This window comes from Cynocephalus volans, chromosome 1 (genome assembly GCF_027409185.1).
Source record: "Cynocephalus volans isolate mCynVol1 chromosome 1, mCynVol1.pri, whole genome shotgun sequence".
Classification (NCBI taxonomy): Eukaryota; Metazoa; Chordata; class Mammalia; order Dermoptera; family Cynocephalidae; genus Cynocephalus; species Cynocephalus volans.
The window spans coordinates 249,046,182-249,066,736 of record NC_084460.1 but is presented as its reverse complement, the minus strand read 5'-3'; the positions used below and the strand labels follow the sequence as shown (position 1 = coordinate 249,066,736).

General features: G+C 34.6%; 1 protein-coding gene across 1 annotated transcript in view; it reads left to right on the top strand.

Annotated features, from left to right (window-relative positions):
* The window catches only part of PDE1A (phosphodiesterase 1A), a 262,628-nt gene extending 242,668 nt beyond the window's left edge, over window positions 1-19,960 (top strand). The window contains exons 14-15 of the mRNA XM_063080008.1: window positions 16,297-16,413; window positions 18,566-19,960. Of these exons, the coding sequence (XP_062936078.1) occupies window positions 16,297-16,370 (74 nt within the window). The 3' untranslated portion in view covers window positions 16,371-16,413; window positions 18,566-19,960. The remainder of the gene's footprint in view (window positions 1-16,296; window positions 16,414-18,565) is intronic.
* The last annotated feature ends 595 nt before the right edge of the window (window positions 19,961-20,555 follow it).

The window sequence follows — 20,555 nt, the reverse complement described above, 5'->3', positions numbered from 1 at the left end:
AAATTATTTCTTGTATCATTCCTTGAAAAATTAAAAAACAAAACTAGAGTCTTTCCCACCAGAAGTTAAGGGTAACATTTAAAATTGATGGGATAGTATTAACATTTTTAAAAGACTAAATTTGCATTATGATTAGCATGATACCTTAATAGATTGTGCTAATTCACTAATTAAACTTTACATATTGTTATTTATATTTAAAATATCTTAAAATGCAATATTGCATGTTATACATGGTAAGTGATTTTTGTAATTATGTTGGTATTAAAGCCAAACAGAATATAGATTCATATTCTAATAAGTACATATTTTTGTGCTAGCCAATATACTGATTTCAAGTTCTATCACAGTCATTATCCTATTTAGTCAGTTTAATAACACTATGATTTAGGTATTATCACCATTTTACCAAGGTGAATACTGAGGTCTAAGGGAGCCAAGTCACTTGACCATCACAGGTTTATACATATATTACAAATAAATCTAATTTTATTCTTCCTTTTCACAATTTTACACAACACACAGAAAATAGTTTAGCAATATGGTAATAGTAAACACAGAAAGAGGGAATAGTTTCTCTGAAACCTTACCCCAGAGACTGGCACAATTGCTTCATCACATCTACTTCTGTTTAATCTTAGCACGACTGATCTGATGAGCTTTCATATATGCTCATAAGGTCAGATATATCCCAATTTTTATTTTGAAATGTTGAAAATTATTAAGTTAGGAGTAAAATTTTATATCACTTATTTATTCACCTATTGATCATTTATACAAACATCTATTACAGCAACTCTACAAGGAAAAAGTTGTTTTCTGATGAAATTAAAGCTCAGAGAGCCTAAATTATTTGTGTAAATTCACACAGTCTGAATAGGCTGGGATTTGCATCTAGTTTGCCTGTATTCAAAGCCAGTAACCTTTTAGTTTCTAAATTATGTAAAAGGTTGGTTTACTTATATTTTCTAAACTTTCCTCCAGAGCAGAAGGCATGCCCAAACTATTTACTGATAGAGGAACTGTGATAGCAGCAGAACTTATGGACATTTTAAGTGACTGTGACTGTGTGTGTGTGTGTGTGTGTGTGTGTGTGTGTGTGTGTGTGTGTGTGTGTCTATGCCCTGTCCACTTGTATTTATGTGGATAATAAAATTAGGAAGGAAGGAAGAGGGAGTGAGCATGCATCCCCTGGTGGTTACTGGTTGGCTTGGAGATGATGAGAAAGTCTTTTCCCAAGCGTAGCAGGGACTAGTACAAAAAGGGATCTGGGCTGGTAAGAAGATGGGTTGTCAGAAGATGTGCTTCTTACTGAATATGGAAGTGGAGGTGATCTGTGAAGCTGATCTATCTTGGAGCAACTCTGAAATTTTATCCACAATTGGATGTAGGTAGGATATAAATTATTTCCGGAAGATTCCACCTATCTTCTCCATCCAAGGCAGGCATCCTGTCCTTCATAGACAAGGGGTACCCTAAAAGATTGTCTTTATTAAAAATTACAGATTTTTTTCTTTCTCTGAGCATTATCTCATTGTTATGATTAACAATTTTAGTTAACAATTAACAATGTTGTCTTTACCATCATTTTAGTTGAATCACTCAGAACTTATGTTACCTATTGTGTTCATATACAAAATTTATGCCACATTTGTGTACAAATGAATAAATATAAGTCATTTCTATAATACAAATTTTAGTATTTATGTTTCAGCATAATTTTCAGTGTATAATATTCTTTCCTCAAAAACATATCTTCGTTAACTCTCCTAAACTGGAGTTGGAGCCAATATAAAGTCTTGTAAATAGTCAGGAGAAGAAACCTATCTTCAATGAGTTAAGAATTGTTCTAAAATTTGTATTCAGCCAAAATTGTCCTCCTACACTTTACCATAATGCTTATGAGTCTACTAAATTCTTAAAGTTAAGGTATTACATATGATATTTATATTAAATTACAAAAATTGTAGGATTTTATGGGGCATGATTATAACCTGTGAGATACACACACTCATGCACAAAAGTCTTAGTGATTTTCTTGATGCTTTCTCAGGAAATTAAGAAATGATAGAGTAAAATTCTACCTTATAATCATATTATAACCTGTTTAAGAATATTGGCCTCTCTAGCTCTGCATTTCTATAAAGCATTTTTGTTGTTGTTGTTAGTGTTGTTAAGCAAGATAAGTAGGAAAAAGACATTTTCTGGTGATAAAAGAAAGCATGATTTTATTCTTTTTTATTTAAAAAAATCATAGAAAATCTCTTTATATAATGTAATTCCACATCCAAACACTTGTATACTATTTCTTAGTAGACAATATTAATGTCATTCAAGATAACCTCTCGGATTCTGAGAGTTGTCTTCTCTAGTTGAAATCAACTAGAATAAACTGCCTAGGAATCTGGGCAGCAATTCAAGTGAAGAAGAAAATAAGTTGATTATAAAAAAAAAAAAAAGAATCATTACTGATGAATACAATAATCACAAAAGCTCTCAGTAGCAAAGGCAAAATATATTAAAAATTAAGAAAAATACACCAATTCTATTTATCTTCATAATTTTACCACAGCAATTCTACAAACATGCCTTATTATAAATGCTCATTACATCTTGGGAGAGTGCGGTGCTGATAAATGCTCATTAAAATTTTTTTTTCACAACTTCTTTACAGCACTTATTTTCCAGATTGTTAAAATAAGTACCCTTTTTCTTCCAGAAGCCAAAAACAGTTCACGGAAGCATAAGTTTCCCATTAGTAAACGCCTTTAAGTAAAATCTCATGCATGGTGGCAATTCTTCTTGGTTGAAAGACATGGAGGTTTTGATATACTTCCTGGAAAACTACCTGGCCCTATGTGAGACAGAAAATCCATTTTTGCAGATTGCTCAATTGGCATCATGAACCACACAATAACAGCTACAAATTTCTTGGTTGACCTGGCTCAACTACTGTGGAATAAATTCATCCGGTGGCTACATCAGCACTTTTATGTGTTCAAATATCTGTTTAAATATCATTTTGTGGCATTTCTCTTTACTGAGATAATATGGTGAATGACAATAAATTTTCTGTGAGCAGCCAATCAGTAATTTTGTTATTTCTGCAATAAAGCCTATTCACCTGTTTTCACTTTGGATGTACCTTTTCTAAAACATCAAAAAGGTATCAAGAATTTCATAAACTTAATATACCCTTTATATTAGTTCTGCTATTTTGTCTGTCTGAACAAATGCTTTAATGATTTTCTGCCATTAAAAATGATTCATAAAAATTTAGAAGACATATATTTGAAAAAATGTTTATATTATAGGGGGAGTGAATGACAGGGGTAAAATGATTTAATACACTGTTTTTGTTGGATTTGAAAATGACTTGTCCACTACATAATTAAGGTTAGCCAAGTTATCTTCCTCCTGAAAAAAAAAGAAAAGCCTGTTTTTTTGGAAGAACTGCTTTTCTACAACTTCTTTTACTGTTATCCCCTAACAGTTGATTTAATGGTTAATTATACTAGACTAGTAGAATTCCAATCGGTAATTGGCTAAAATGGCTAATGTCTAATATAGAAGAATGCGTTTTCACAAAGAAGTATATTTATTCCTACTGTTTGACTCTGCCTCCCTTAAGGAAAAAAAAATTGGCTGTCATATACCATCGGATTTAATTTCAAAGATAAGGCATATACTCATACAAAGGAAAGACAAAAACATAGCAGGTATTAATTTATACCCAGGGAGGCAGCATAATACAGAGTTAGATCTAGGACTCTAGAACTAGACTATCTTATTCTGTTCTGGTACCATCACTTCGTAGTCAGGTAATCTCAAACATTTTATTTAATCTCTTTGTTTTAGTTCGTTCAATTGTAAAGTGAGAACCATAAAAATAGTGTCTATCTCAAGAACCATTATGAGGACTAAATGAGTCCTTATATATTAAGTGTTCTCTACAGTTATTATTCTCCTGGGCTCACACATGTGGCTCCAGACTGCATGGAGGTTTTATAGAAGGCTTCCTTAAAGAAGTGTACTATGGAAAAGCATTACAATAACATGACAACTTTGATATGAGATTATGCTTAACTCATAACTAAACATGCAGTGGGGAAAGTTCCATCAATCAATTGAATGCGTTGCTGTATGGTGTATTGTCTTGATAGAAAGGTGATTTCTATCATCTTCCCATTCTTAGTCTATTGGATAGCCTATATAGTTTATCTCCCAAATGTCTCTCACATCTATCCAGTGTTCTGCATGAGTGAATCAAGGAACTGAATTGGCTTATTCTGAATGGTTGATAAAGCTGACCACTTTGCAGAGCTGTACGTGAACAACCATTATCTAAATATTTTCTGTTGAGGATTCTGCCACTTATAAGCTACTTGTCTTTATTTTTTCTCAGTACAGACCCTTTAGGGGGAAAAAAATTCTAAGAAACAGTGTTCTGTAGACCTAAATGCTCTCAAAAAGAGGACACTAGCTAGTCCAGCAAACTTGACTTATGGCAATTCAATTCTTTCCCAAAAGAATTTTTATCATCTGAACTTTTTCCCTTAAAGTAGGCCTAGATTTAGACTGTATACACAGCCAAAACTTTTCAGCTCTCTTAATTTTATTTCTTCTAGAACTGTTATTCATACTTTGACTAATATAATTTTCCCTTGTTAACTACTAAGAATATAGGAAATTCCCAGATATTATGCAAAAAAAAAAAAAAATTATAGCCAAAGTCTTTGCTCTTTCACAGATATATTTAATTTCAATATTTTGTTTCTTCTCCAAAGAAGAAATTATAAAAATGAAGGGGAAAGAAAAGTGATCCAAAATTTTTCTTTAGCTAGAATTCAGTATATAATTTTCCAGGGGAGATGGTGAAAACCTTCAAAACTCAGATGCTCAAATTTTATTGCAATGTCATCTTCAAAACATAAACTAGGAACCGGCCCCATGGCTCGCTTGGGAGAGTGCGGCGCTGGTAGTGCCGAGGCCGTGGGTTCGGATCCTATATAGGGATGGCCGGTGCACTCACTGGCTGAGCGTGGTGCGGACCACACCGTGCTGAGGGTTGCAGTCCCCTTACCGGTCAAAAAATAAATGAATGAATGAATGAATAAATAAATAAATAAATAAAAACATAGACTAGGCCCATTCTTTAGTAAGACAACTGATAGGGAGTAACCTTGGAAACCTTACACTAATTTTGATTCATATCAGGAAAATTTTGTGGAGGAAATGAGAAAAATTCAGTCCAGGAGCCCACTCAATGATATTAACTCATCACTGTGGACATGGGATTCACTCAGAAAGGTCCTGTGTTTCCACATCACCCTTCCATCTCAGGTTAGGTTTCTACAAAATACGATGAGCAAGTCTGCTAATTAAGGAGAACCTAGAGACATCAGTAAGAAATAGAAATCTTATCAGATAAAGGCAGCACAAGATGAATAATGTAAAAGTATTGACGTTAGTTTGATGTAGAGGTAACAGAGCCCCCACAGTTTATTTTCAATAAGTTCACTCCATCATGAGAGTAATCCTTTTATATGAGTCTTTATTGACTGGAGATTCTGCCACTTCCCACAGTTCTGGCTGAAAGCTGTAGATTAATAAAGTAGTTGTGACTAGTTGCTTAAAGTGCTCTTTTTTCAAGTGTGAACTTACAAGTTTACTTCAATAGGAGCAACTTGCACATACAACCAAGAGAAGCTATTTCTTCCGCCAGTATTTTCAGAAACTATAAGTAGGTGAGACCAATTCTCTCTATACACGTCTTCACATAACCCCTCATCATAGCCAGCCAAAGTCAGACAGGAATATGTCCATGGGAGAGAAAGAAATAGCATGGAAGGAATTTTGTAAGAATGCAGGAGTCTTTCTCATCCCAGGTTAAAGGATAGCTGAATATGGGGGATTGATTTCTATCTTGGCTGATTCTTCGGCCTAATTAACATAGCTACCAACTCTTCAAGCTCTCTAAGATTTGGTGACACAGAGCTCAAAGATGAGACAGAAAAATTATTTTGGGGAGCATTTGGTAGCTCCAGTTCAACTCAGTCCACAAATTTGTCAAAGCAGTATTTACAGACTATTGTCAGGGATATCTAAAGACTTCTAGAATTTTGGATTACACATACTAGCATTTGCTGATTCTTTCCTATGTGATGAGTACCCTCTTGTTGAAAACTATATATTCATCTTGGTCAAGATTGTGAGTCCCTTTAGTCTTCAGGAAAAAAAAAAAAATGAGGAGCAAAATCAAAGGAAACATACTTTCCTGACTCTTTCGTCTCTCATCTTCCCATACAAAAAAGTGCTCTCCACTGAAACTTGTGGATCACAAACACTAAAACTAGGTCTACGGAGTCTACAGAAACGTGATCTTTACAGTCTCTGGGTTAGAAACAATGCATTATTCTCAGTATGTTTAAATATGCAAGAAAAATGGTGTGTGCAATTTGAGATCCCTAAGATCTATGGTGGGTGGTTGGTCATGGTGTTGCAGGATGAAGAATAAGGAGTCATCACTATAGAAACAATGACAGAGTTTGCATTCATTTACACCCTTTGATTTTTCTAAGCATATACTCGTATTCATTTACTTACTGCAGTCATATGTTTATACTGGATTTTAAATTGAATATCTCATTACTGCCAGAGTCACGAATCTCTATTATTTCTCCTCCATGGCATTAGCAGCCCTTTATTGCTTTACTACCAGTCCCCAGTAATATAGGACTCATGTGGCCTTGGTATTTGAGTCCTTTTTAGATTATCTGTTACTGCAGAGAGTAGTAGTAAAAAGAGAATCTTGTTTCCTACAAAGTGCCACTCACCCTTCTTACCATCAAATTACTCAATCACCACTGAAGAACTAAATTTCAAATCCTAGTAGCTTGTCAAAGTAGGAAGATGAAAAATGTCATGTTTACTCCACACTTCCCAATTTGAAACTTTATGATCGTATTTTTCCAGACACCTAGGAATGTTCTTGCTCTTTCACATCATTAGAAACTTTCCCATTTGGGTCAGAGAGTTAGCTGTGTGTGACCAAATTCTTCTGCTTAGTAGTGAAATCCTTGGCTCTTGGGTTGAAGGCCCAGCTCTGTCCCTTACACAGTATGTGACCTTGGGCAAAAATAGTGTTGGGGGGATCCAGTGATAAAATACATAAAGCATTAGGCAGTGTGCTTGGCACATATTAAGAATTCTCTGAATATTTACTGTTGTTTTTACTGTTGCTATTATCATTATCATCATTCAGCTTAAGTCATTCTTACTCATTAATGTGTGTTCTTATGCTTTCTTACACAGATTACTTATGACTTAACAAGTCAAGATATAACTACACATTCACATTAAAATTCATATGGACAGATTTTGACAAGAATTTAAAATATAAGGAGGTTGTGAGTTGTATCCTTTTAATAGTTTTTGTATGATGACTCAGAATTTAAAATTTGAGCACATCTCCTTCATATCCGTGTTTGGGTCTATTTTTAAACACAAGAGCCCATGATATTATGGAAGATTATATGTGAGAGACTGCGGGTAAATGGTAAGATTACATAGTGTGAATGCATCATTTGGTTTTTCTTTCTGACATTGCTAAAATTGAGCAATTTGAGAAATAATTTCTAATAGTAGTAATACAGCGTTATAAAATTCCACATTGAAAATAGAACCTTCGATTAATCTCTTAACTTTTAAATTGAGTAGAAATGGCAACAATCGATTTCAAGAACTGGTTTTTAAATGATTTTGTAGAGACATTCATGGTAAAGATGAATGATACATGCTTTTTCTGCATGTATCTATTTACATGTATAGGAGAGTGGGAATCAATGTCTTGTGTTCAGAACAATACACCTCAGGGGTGTTTCACAAGATTTTCTGTCATCAAAACAAGTTCAGTCATATTCAGTATCCTCCATTCAGGCACAGACATGGATATGTACTGACATACTTAAACATTTTTGCTAAAGCAATTGAAGTTGTTCTCTTTCTTTCTTTCTTTCTTTTCTTTTTCTTTCTTTCTTTCTCTCTCTCTCTTTTTTTTTTTTTTTTGCTTAATTCAGCTTTAAATAGAAAATTTGCTTAACCAGAATCCTTTACTCAGAATACTTAAAGCAAAGCCAAAATGTTTCTATTATTTTACAATTATTTTTTCCAAGTTTTAACTTTTGAAACATTTAGATAATGCTTAAAATCAATATTCTATATGTATTTTTTTCTGTTTATAAAAGACAAAGAAAATGTGAATTTGGGGCACCCCTCTCAGGCTCAATTTTCATCCCATCTTTTCATCCTAATTGAGAAACTAGAGAATCACCATATATCTTCTCACATCAAATTAGCTCTGAAAGCCAAATCTTTTAATTCCCACAACTGGTTCCTGCCACTCTGTACGGCAGACAAAGTGCGATTTGAGTAGTCTTAATTTCCCCGCTCCAGACCTCCTCCCGACTTCTCTACCTTCAAAGATAATCAATGCCCTCACATTCTCACCACCCCATGTCACCAGAACCTGCTTTCTTTAAAAAAGATCTGCAATTCAGTCACACAGATCCCTTCTAGGAGTGATAGCAGTGTCATAGGTGTTAGAGCCTTCCTCTAAGAGAATGACGCTCTGATGGAGAAATGGTTGCTTCAGCACCAGTGGGTAGGGACTCCCAGCAAAATTTTCTCAACTAGGCTTTACTTTCTCCTTAGCACATCTTATTCTTTTCAATATACTGCCATTGCTCAGATTCTGCTCTCTCACCTTAACCTCCTCAACCCTGTGTACCACCAAAACATACCCTGTAGACCCAATTTTAGTCTGAACTCTTTTAAGGAACCAGCTCAACTACCTCCCACATTGTTTAAACTCTTTAATGTCAATGGAACTTAAACACTTGAATTTGTGGCTGTTTGACATGGTATTAGTTCCCCAAGTTGAGTATAATTTCACATAGATATGTTTTATTTTCTGCAGATCACCTGGAGAACTTCCTACATATATAGATGCCTAACACACATGCATTGGGTATATGGATTCATTCTAGAGTTTGCTAACGTAAATTGATATGTTTTCCTTGAAATCAGATGCTTTTGTTTTGCTTTAGTGAACCAAGAAATAATTTAGCATTTCTTGACTTGTACCTTATATGGCATTTTAAGTAATAAGGTATTACATCCTCTGATTTTATAGGATCGGAGCTAGTACATTTGGTAATTAAGTGGAGTTTTGCTTTAGAGCCTCACATTCTTTTTCTTCTGCCTAGTGTTCAGTCTTCCCTTCTCTTACTATTACCTTCATGCACATTGCAAAGTAAAAGACAGAAAATATACTTACAAATGTTTCTTCTCCAAACACATTTAAGAACAAAATTAGAGTATTTCTCCTGGTGTCAAAAGATTTCCTATTCTGAAACTGAAAAGCAAATTATACTATACAGATGCCAAAACACCAATCAGAATCAGAAGCTCTGATTTATTCTGCATTGAATTTCCCCAGTGACTATAACTTTAAACTTTCATCATCAATTCATTATAGTTATTTGCAACATAAGGTACATAAATGGACCAAAAATAAAATTGAAGCAACCTATAGATGTGCCTGCTTGATGGAATACTGCTATACATAGCAAAGGTAATATTTTCCCCATGAAGAAATAGGAATGCATGGTAACTCATAACTAGTATTTGTGTTGGAAAAAACTGCACAAAGCAATTTGGGGCTAAGTATTTTTCAAACACTATTTGCTTTTGCTGTTAAATGTGGAAAATTAATTAGAGTATTTTTCCAGGAGGTAGAGGTTCTGTTTCCCACACTCACCTAGGTCATGGTGCCTTGAAGTAGTCAGTTATCTCTCTGATCAGTGTTCCTCATCTCTGAAATAAAAATCATACTGATGATTTTTGTACCCACATGCAGGGACTGTTGGTTCAGACAAGTCAAAAAAGTGAGTGCAGGGCTGACCCCGTGGCACACTCGGGAGAGTGCGGCACTGGGAGCGCAGCAGCGCTCCTGCCATGGGTTCGGATCCTATATAGGGATGGCCAGTGCGCTCACTGGCTGAGCGTGGTGCGGCCGGTCACAAAAAAAGACCAAAAAAAAAAAAAAAAAAAAAAAAAAGTGAGTGCAATATAAACTATTAAATTAAAGTAACTACTGTGTTTTTTATATCTACAGAAGAAATGATCTGTTAATCATGACTTCATGTATTAGAAAAATACAAATAGCACATTACATTTATTTCCTGGGGAGGATTATTTTTTAGGACAAAAGTAATTTTTTAGAAGGGAGTAGATTTAAAGTCTGTTTAAAGAAAATATTAGGTAAGAGGATAGGTGGCATATGGATACTACAGAAATGGTAAAGCTAGGTTGCTGATGATTGTAGCTTGGGAGATAGTGGAACTAGAAGTCAAAGTTGTGGTTGTGCTTTGTCAGAGGAATCCAGCAACTTGCTAGCTCTGAGACCTTGGGCAGATGACTCAAGGTCTATCTCGGTTTCAATGATTGTCAAGCCCCACCTCACTGGGTTGCTATGAGGATTCAGCGAAGCGAGATGAGTGAAGCACTTAGAATAGTGCTTGCCGCCTAGCAGGTGTTCACAAAGTGATGAATGTTACTGTTATGTTTTCAATTGTATGGTAATTTATCCCAACAGATTATTTTTCAAATACTTAGTCAGTGAGACCATGACTGGAGAACTGGAGTCTCTAATATCCACTTGATAACGTGCCTTGTATGAGGGTATTTCAAAAAGTTCATGGAAAGATTTGTATTATCTTTTATTTCTACTTCCTACAAACTTTTTGAAGGTTCCTATTATTATTCCCTGTAAGTATTATTTACATCGTCTATGAACCTAACACATTATGATTCTCATCAGCACCATGGGATCCGAACCCACGGCCTTGGTGTTATCAGCACCACACTCTCCCAAGTGAGCCACAGGCTGGCCCCTCACATTATGATTCTAATACAGCAAAAGTGAGTTTAAGTTGCACTCTGAGAACCTGGATTAGCTAAATTTGGAGAATTTTTGTTTGTTTTGGTAAGTCTGTCCCTCCTATACCCACTGTTCCCTCCCTGACCTCTGCCGAATTTAGACTATTTAGAAAGCAAATTACTTTTTTAAAGTTTGAACTTTTGAAATAGGTTTAAATGAACATCTAGAATTCTTTGAGATAAACAGAATTATCAGAGGTCTCTTGCTTTCACTACCATTTTCCTGGCTGACGAACAAGCTTTTTTTTCCTTTTTTTCTTTGAAACATAATTGATTATACATATTTGTAGGGTCCAGAGTTGACTATCAATACCTATGTACAATATGTGATGATTGAATCAGGATAATTATCATATTCATCATTACAAAATGTAATCATTCTTTGTGTCCATTAGCCAATTTCTAATGAACACCCTCCTCCTCCTTTCCCACCTCTAATAACCGCAGTTCTGTACTCTCCTGAAAGTTCAAGGTTATTATTGTGATCTTTCTTTCATTCATTCGTTCATTCATTCATTCACTCACTCATTCTTCCTTTCTTTCTTAGCTCCCACTTATAAGTGAGGACATGCAGCATTTCTCTTTGTGTGCCTGGCTTATTTCACTTAACATGATTTTCTCTAAGCTCATCTGTGTTGCTGCAAATAGCAGAATTTCATTCTTTTTTATGGCTGAGTAGTATTCCATTGTGTGTATATAAATATACCATGTTTTTCTTATCCAGTTGTCCATCGATGAACATTTAGGTTGGTTCCATAACTTGGCTATAGTAAATAGAGCTGTGATAATGGAAATCATGTTGAAGGCTGTCAAACAAATTTCTATGCACTTGCTTTGAGCAGAACCCTAGCATTCGTTCCTAAGGAGTAGTTTCTTATATATGTGAGCTTACAAAACTCTTCAGAGAAATGAAAGTCCAAGGTCATTTTAAGTCCATGTTCTTATTGAAGTACCAGTGAATTAAAAGCCAAATGTTTTGACTTCAGGTTATCTATTTGTGGTCTGCACTGGAGGAAATCACTTGATTATTCTGGGCCTGTTTCTTACACCTGATAAATGAAGTTAGAGTAGATCAAAAATTTTAACCCCGGATTATACAGATGGAGTGTGTATACTTGGAGAGGGATTTGTTTTTACTACCCTTTAATTGAAATTCAGCATTTTCTTCATTTGTAGGCAACAATACACATTAGCATTTGTGTTATTTTTGTCTGTCATCAATAGAAATCATAGGTATTTTCATAATATATTTAGCAGAGAGATCTTGAAGTGTCATTTTATATCATTCTTACTTCAAAATTGCATAGATAATAGATCTGCAGTTGGACCTTGTTATTCAATGCATTAATAAGTGCATGTATTACTATAGCACATCTCTAGGTTTACTTACATATGTTAATAACTATATTTTGATATAAGTGGAATCCTTTGTAATCATACATATTTTATTTTATCCATTAATTTTATTTTGAAAAGAATGCCATAGGTTTCAACAGACTACAAGAGGGGTCCATGATTTACAAATGTTTGGAAACTTGGTCTGTGTGGATGGTTCTCAGGGTCTTTTACATAGATCACTCTTGGGTCATGAAGGTTATCTGAGATTGAACAATGCAAATCATTTCTTCTTTTCTGGCAGAATGATATGACTTTCTTTTTTTTCTGAAAGACTAAGGATTACTTACAAGTGGTATTACCCAAGTTAATTGTAAAGGCTTCTAGAACTAAAGATTTATTAACTAAAAGTAATGTGATACATTTGAGAATCTCCACACTGTTTTCCATAATGGCTGTGCTAATTTACAGTCCCACCAACAGTGTAGAAGAGTTCTCTTTTCTCCACATCCTCACCAGCATTTGTTATTCTCAGTTTTTTTTATGATAGCCAGTCTAGTGGGGGTGAGATGATATTTCAATGTGGTTTTGATTTGCATTTCCCTGATGACTAGTGATGTTGACCATTTTTTCATGTACCCGCTTGCAATTTGTATGTTGTCCTTTGAAAAATATTTATTCATCTCCTTTGCCCATTTTTAAATTGGAATCCCACTTCTGGGTATGGACCCAAAGGAATGGAAGTCATCATGTTGAAAAGATACCTGCACTCTCATGTTCATCACACTTCCATTTACAATAGCCAAGAGATGGAACCAACCTAAATGTCCATCAACAGATAATTGGATAAGAAAAAGTGGTATGTTTATATACACACAATGGAATACTACTCAGCCATAAAAAAGAATGAAATTCTGTCATTTGCAGCAACATAGATGAGCTTGGAAAAAATTATGTTAAGTGAAATAAGCCAGGCACAGAAAGAGAAATACCGCATGTCCTCACTCGTAAGTGGGACCTAAGAAAGAAAGAAAAAGAAAGAAAGAAAGACCACAATAAAACATTGAACTTTCAGAAGGAGAGAACAGACCTATAGGTACTAGAGCTGGGGAAAGGGGAGGGGAAAGGGGGATAGGGAGTAATTGGGTAAGGAACATAAAGAATAATTATGATTTTTAATGGTGAACATGCTAATAATATTGATTTGATCATCGTGTACTGTACACGAGTACTAATAGTCAACTCTTATGCCATAAATATGTATAATCAATTATGTTTCACTTCAAAAAATAAATAAATTATTATAAATTTTTAAAAAAGTAATATGGTTCATATTTGCTAAGGACTGTCAATATTTTCCTAGCAATCAGGCTGCCATGAAATTGCTTGACAATGTTGCATGTGTGCCTCTGAAAATAGCTAAAATTTTAGTTTTCAAGGAAGACACTTTTTTCAGGACTGCAAAACTCTTGTCTTAGTTTTTAATTTTTGCTTTTCTAACTGCATGTACAGAGTTACTCTTAGATGTAATTTGTGTATCGTTTTAGAATTATTTTTTGTACTCGCTGCATTGTTACCATTTGATTAATTGTTCTTCTTCCACTCTTTTGTTACTTATAAATTTTTTATCCACTAAAAATAAGGGGATTTGGTGGTAGGTGGACCCTAGTGCTCTTTACCCGTTGTAAAAAGTTCTCCCTGAAATTTTGAGATCCAGTGAATTAGTTAATTATTTATATCCCTTTGTAAAATTCAGTCTATTTTTTTCACCCTGTTCTGTTCTGTTCAAGACTGTTTTGTTCTGTTCAAGACTGTTTTGTTCTGTTGAAGTCTGTTTTGTTCTGTTCTAATCTAGTTTTAAGTAACAAGATATTAAATCAGAAATTTAAGCCAAGACTCTAAGATAATAAATGTCAGAAAACAAACTGAGTTGTGATACAAGAATTTCAAAGTTTCAAAAGCCAGTTATAGGATGCTTAAAACTCTCATCCAGTTCAAACAAATAAAGGTTCAGATTGCTGATGGTTGAAAGAGGATATATAAGGAGGATTCCTTTAAAGGGATCTCTGCTATTGGGGAAGGTGTAGAAATGCTTGCTTTTCACCTCAAATAAAGGCAAAAGAGCTTCACCATGACCTTTGGAGAGCGTGAAGTTAAAGCGGATACTGGGAACAGAATCTAGCTCTTAACTAAGAGGTGTAAAGAGTTAGGTGGTGACAGACGAGCCAAAGGAGAGTAGGCTGTGTCGGTTTCAGCCTGTCCTTGAGTAGTTTATGGGAACAAATGCCTCATGAGTGTTTCATGTGAACCAAATGTGGCCGATTCATATTTGGAAGGATGATGGGACCTCAGAAGACCGAAGCTGAAAATGTACCAGCAAATTTCCAGGGGCTTTGTACATTGTAAAGAAACCCGAGATTCATATGCCCTTACCAAGCTGGTGAGAAGTCTCCAGCCATGGTCATTGGCAAGAAGTCTCTGAAGAGCTCATGAACGTGCCCACAGAGAAAAAGAATGAGCTCTCAAGATCTGCCAGGTCTAGTGAGTGCAAAGACATCCTACAATGGTGCTCGTCAAGTGGGTCTTTACTGCTCCTCCTAGCCTGCTTCTGTCCCTCACTCCAGCTCAGGAGTCCGAAGAAACATCAACCATACCCCTCCCCACACACACCTACACCATTTCTGGGTCTGTATCAAGCCCAGGGTGGGAAAGAAATCTATCTTTGTTTGATAGTTCGTGTGTATTATATGTGACCAGACCTTTCAATGTCTGAGTTGAGACAGTGGCAACTTAACATGACCACAGGATGTTTTTGCTATCTGTGAATGATCAGAAAAGCCATGAGGTAACCTGACAATTTTGATCCTGGCACAAAAGACAATTTGAATATATTCAACTCCCATTGAACATATTTTAAAACAACAGTGGGAAACAGCTTTGTGATGACACCCTGTAAGTTCTGTATGCTCACTAATTATATAACCTCAATAAAAATCTACTGCAACTGAATTGACAGTCCTAAAATATATGTTGAAGGAATTATCTCCAGGTTAATTGGTACAAAGTTTGTTAGAATATCTTCAATCAAATTTTAGACAGAGCATCCCATCATATATGAATGTCTCCTGAAATATCAAGATATTTTGAGTAATTGACTTAAAACATTAATTTCTGCTTATTTTGTTTATTTCTTCTGTAATAAGACTTTTTATCTGTATGTATTGCTTTATTTATATTTTTGATAGATTCTCTACAATCTCTTCTGAAATGTTAGAACATTTTCCATGCTAATGTTTTATTTTTTTTAAGTTTTATATAGAAGCTGAGTGATTCTAAGATTATAAATTCTAGGGCCGAGCCCATGGCGCACTTGGTAGAGTGCTGCGCTGGGAGCGCGGCGACGCTCCCACCGCAGGTTCGGATCCTATATAGGACTGACCGGTGCACTCACTGGCTGAGTGCCGGTCACGAAAAAACGACAGGAAAAAAAAGATTATAAATTCTATCAGTTGTTTCGGCAGATGTTCTTAACTTAAACATTATTATTCTCTTATACTCATTTTTTTAAATTCATAGCAACTAAGCAATGTGTGGCAAGACACTGATTATTAGGGGATTTGATTTAAAGAATTTGTTTCAATTTAAAAATAGTCAGGAAAAACATGCATAATTTTTATGTGTGATTTATTAGGTGTTTGAACATGTCTCGTCTGTTTCATTTTTGTATTCCAAGATTAAATTGCAAATTCAAAAGTGAAATAACCACCAGAAAATGACCTGTTATACTTTATAGATCTACAGGCTAAAAAGAAAATGTTTGGTATCTTTGGAGAAAATGTGCTACAAAATCCATTGTAAAATCCAGTCTTCAACATTTTACAAATTGCTTCAGTCTCCTGACTTTATTAGGTTTCCTAAGGCCTATTCAGTTTTACTTAGTTTGTTTGCTTGTTTGTTTAGGTGAACCTGATCTTCATAAGAACTCAGAAGACTTAATAAATGCTGAAGAAAAACATGCTGATACACATCTATAGGTTTGAAACATCTTAATGGCTTCTGTCCTTTTAAACATAAGAGGTAATTTTAGTTTTTACATAAGAAACCCAATTTCTAAAATGAATGGTTTGTAGAAAAAAAGCATAAAAGGCATAGTTATCTTATTTAAAAGCCCTCTTGGATTTTCTTTTTAAAAGTGTCTTTCTTCAGTCTTCTGAGGCAGAACTTTAACGGATAAACTTTAAATATTTACCTTTTCAAAGAGTTCTTAATTTGCTTATCAATAAAAAGTATACTTACTGAGACTAAAATTTTTGTCCTTTAAGAATAATAAGCCATAGTCAATGGGGATTTTTAATCATGATTTCTTTTTCCACTTCATGTAAAAAATATGAATGTTTTACACTGATTTCTTATTTTACCTCTTATAGGAAATACAATAAAACAAAGCAAGTACATATTTGAAACAAAGACTATTTTCACTAAGATCTGTGGACATTTGCATTAGTGCTCCTCTTTCAAAAAATTCAGCTTCTAGAACTAGCCTTTAACCTACCAAGTGTTAACTCTGGGAGTGGTACCTTGGAAATCTGAATTTTTAACAAGCCTGTCTGTTGATATTTCTGTCCACTAAGATTGAAAACCACTGTCTTAAGTCTACAGAGGAGATATAGGCAGTTAGAAAGGGGGGATGCATATTTATAGTGGAGATGTCTTAATGTCTCCTTAAAAAAGTAAGAAACAAAACCCAAATGTTAGAATGAGTCCTGTATGGTGGGGGTGAGGAAACAGGGAGAGAAAATGGTGAAAGTACCATACCAAGCCTTTGGGATGTTATCACTAAGTCCTTAGATGTTTTTTAGATATGAAAGAGTTAAAACATGACTAGCTTTTAAGATAATTCCCTCCTCAGTATTTTTGAGGTACAAAGACAGTGGTAAGACTATCTTTTATTCATCATAATAGTTTCAATAATAGCAGTATCAAGTGTTAGCCACTGTGGTGAACATCTTACATATATTATCTCATTTAGTCTTCTCAACAATTCCAGAGTTAGTGATTATGATATCGACTTTATATGTGAATCTTGGAAAGAAATCAAGCCACAAAGTGGCTGTTCAGCATCTAAGACCCAAGTCAGTTTTTAACAATTATAATATATTGTCTCATATTAGCTACGGCAATTTCTCTCCATACCCTCCATGCAAACTCTAAATTTATTACCTTTAGAGTACACGGTCATTTTAGAAGACTCCTTGGGTCCTGATGATGTATGATGGAGCCCCTGAAGTATGTTTTAGGGAAAACAAAATCAGTGGATCAATTATAGATATAACAAGGGGTTTTGTGGGCAAATAAATATCATTAAAAAACTGATTAAAACAAAATTAAGCAAGATTCTTCCCACAGAACATCTCCAAGCTAGTGTATACTATATAGCTTCCAAAAGACAGACAAACGACAAACTTTAGGATCAACATTTCCTAAGCATGTCACGGATCTGGAATATTTATAAACATTTTCCAAAAATTACAGATAGTGAACATAGGTTATCAGTACATTTGTAAGAATGTTTAATGTATGCAAATGTCTATGGCAAAGAGTATATACACAGGAGTATGCACACACGTATGAGTATATATTCTGGTATTTCATCAGAAAAGGTTTCAATGAGATTTAGCTGGCAGCTGATGAAGTCTCTTTTTCCTTTTTTAACTAAAAAACCCCCCAAAGCTGGAAAATAGGAAGAGGAATTTTAAGTGATATAAAACTTATTATACACTGATAATCCCATATTTTTGACAATAGATACAATATCTAATATATACTGATAAATCCCTTGTTTTCGGCAAGGTATATAAAGTCCAATGTGAAATTGCTATATGGTCATTGATGCCTATATATGACTAAATCATGATCTTCATTTCTTTTTTTTTCTTTTCTACTTATTAATTGACAAATAAAAATTGTATATATTTATCATGTACAACATGTTTTAAAATATGTATATGTCGTGGAATGGCTAAGTAGAGCTAATTAACATATGTATCACCTCACATATTTTTCAAGAATACAATAAATTGTTATTATCTATTGTATGTTGTACAATAGATCTCTTGAGCTTATTTTTCCTGTCTAACTGGAATTTAATATTGTTTGACCAACACCTCTTCAACACCCCACCCCAACCTCTTCTTCTCTGATCTTTATTTTCATTTGGATTTTATTTCAGGATAATGAAAACAGCACTAAAACATCTTAAATCCTCAACTTTCTACAAAACTATATTCTCCTCTTACAACATACAATTAGATCAGGCCATTTTATGGACTCCAAATAAGGAATTAAGAACACAAATTTTGAGCTGGTAACTCTGGCCTAATAAATACACTCAAGTTGCTATCAGAGTTTTTGGCCAGTGATTCTGCCATTGTTTTTCCTCCACAATTTGGCCTTCTTCAATCAAGCCAGAGAAATTTTTAAGACACAAGTGGGACAGTTTTAAATTTACATCACTTTGAACCCAGTCATTGTAACTGTGCAATACATGTGCAGAAGATGAAGTATTTTAAAATTTACTTTCTTGCACTGGCTTACACAGAGTGCTGTACCTACAGAATTCTCAAGATCTTAAGCAAAAGGAAAGCAAAAACACAATTATGGAAAAAAATGTTTTTTGCAGCACTGGACACAGGATATTTTAGTTTGTCCTTATTTTAAATGCATGGGAACAAAATGAGTGGTGGCACTGCTCAGAGCTGTAGTTGAAGTCCTGTGGCAGCAATGGAGCATCGTAGCTCTGGCTCAGTGACCTGATGAACAAACACCTCATTGTAACTCTCTAGCTGGGGAAAGCCAGTGAAGCTTTTCCCTGAAACCAGTGGACTAGCCTGCATCCATCCCCGTGGTTTCAAAGCACTAATGCATCACCTACATGGGTGTGGTCACAATGCAAGTCATACATTCCCTGCTGTCAGTGATAACAAGAACCATCAGCCATTGTTGGAGACAAACAATAGGAAGGAGAATGGAATTTGCCTTCTGGAGTGTTGATACCATCAGGATGTAACAAAACATATTACAGGCCAAGGAATAAGAGACAAGAAGTGTGTGTGTATGTCTGCATATTTGTGTGTGTTCAAAAAATGTCTATGAAAATGGAAGCCCGCACTTTTCGGTACCAATAACCTTATTTGACGTGATTAATTTTACTACACAGAAACAAACTGCAACCCTTGGAGGCCCTGCTTCCTCGTCGTGTTTGCCTGAGCATGTGCAAAGCTTTTTTCTTTGCTTCAAACTGAAGAACTACCTTTATTTGTTATTAGCTGACAAGAAAGGTCAAACACAGGTGTTCTAACTTTTCACTGTACAAGTACTTCAATGATTGTGAGCTTAAGTGAATTTGTCTTTGTGAAAGAGAGAAATTGGATGGAAAGAATAAAAAAATAGCCATCAATTAAATGAGGCAAAGGAGGGTCCATCCATCCTAATGAGTTTTCTGTTGCACCTGCTTTCTTCCTAATTTCCACAATGCTAAGCAATATTGTAGAAATAAATACAATCAGAAGCTTGTAAGCCTAAGTGGTGAGATTTTATAACTCACAACTTAGACATCTTTTAATATGTAAGCCATATTCTATATGCATATTTAGTATGCATCATTGTAATTTAAGATGTATTTGTGTTTAGACTGTGTATAAAATGCTTTTAAATGTTCTGTGAATAAGGTCCTTAGCTTTAGTTTCACTGGAATCTTGTGCAATACACAGCTAAATAATTACATTGTATCATAGATATTACAATGCAATTGATATTTTAAGTGTAAGCAGTAAGGATGGATCTATAATAATGTATTGGGGGAAAACATTTATAGATATGTACATCATGGTGACTTTTTGTTCTTTAAAAATGGACTTTTTATTTCTATTTATGGAGAAACTGTAACTACTGCTTTTAATATCTTTTTAAAGTGAGATATTTGCCAGCTAGAAAATATTCTGCATTTAAAACAGAATCTGACTACGCGGGAAGTCTAATACTATTGTTCCTATTTGAGCCACTTGTCTTTCAGCAAAGCTATAGAATCTCTCCAGGGAGAAGTAAATTGAAACACTGCTTCTCAAATGTCATAAGAAACATATCCACTTTGTTCCTATTAATGCTTTAAGATCTATAGACTTTGTTACTAAAAACTAGAGAAATGTAAAGAATTCATCAAT